The sequence below is a fragment of the Rhincodon typus genome, unplaced genomic scaffold (assembly GCF_021869965.1).
Source record: "Rhincodon typus isolate 14 unplaced genomic scaffold, sRhiTyp1.1 hic_rhity00013779, whole genome shotgun sequence".
Lineage (NCBI taxonomy): Eukaryota > Metazoa > Chordata > Chondrichthyes > Orectolobiformes > Rhincodontidae > Rhincodon > Rhincodon typus.
In genome coordinates this window covers 5,389-6,004 of record NW_025979417.1, presented here as the reverse complement: position 1 = coordinate 6,004, position 616 = coordinate 5,389, and the positions used below count along the sequence as shown (strand labels likewise).

General features: G+C 60.6%; 1 protein-coding gene across 1 annotated transcript in view; it reads left to right on the top strand.

Moving 5' to 3' along the window:
* Positions 1-314: 314 nt before the first annotated feature.
* LOC125482621 (potassium-transporting ATPase alpha chain 1-like) overlaps positions 315-616 on the top strand; it is a gene marked incomplete at both ends in the record, with an annotated part of 5,414 nt that continues 5,112 nt past the window's right edge. The window contains one exon of the mRNA XM_048594730.1: positions 315-428. Coding sequence (XP_048450687.1) covers positions 315-428 — 114 coding nt within the window. The remainder of the gene's footprint in view (positions 429-616) is intronic.

The following is a 616-nucleotide window of genomic DNA, read 5'->3' as shown; positions in this document are numbered from 1 at the left end:
GCTCCCTCAGCACTGATCCTCCGACAGTGCGGCGCTCCCTCACCACTGACCCTCCGACAGTGCGGCGCTCCCTCAACACTGACCCTCCGACAGTGCGGCGTTCCCTCAGCACTGACCCTCCGACAGTGCGGCGCTCCCTCAGCACTGCCCCTGTGACCGTGGGAGACCTTTAGGCTGTAGAGTATTGAGGGCTGTGAGGGGGGCCATGGGCAGGTTGTTGGGAGTTATTTGTCGGAGGGAGGAGTGAGGGCCTGGGGGGGTGTTTGTGTGAGGGATGTTGCTGACGGCCTGTTTCCCCCCAACCCCCTTTTCAGGACAATCTGGACATGTACCAGATGCAGGGGAAAGGAGGAGCAGGTGGAGACGTGAAGAAGAAGAAAATGAAGAGGAAGGACAAACTGGAGAACATGAAGAAAGAGATGGACATTGTGAGTGATGGGGCTCCAAGGGGGTGTCCCTCAGCGCATCCACCACCCCCACCAACACCCTTCCCCGGGGCAAATTACATCACCCAGCTCACCCCCCCCGGGCATGGCACTGACCACCAGCAGCTCACCCACAGCCCAAAGTGACACCATCACACCCCCCACCCTCAGCATCACACCCCCCACCCTCA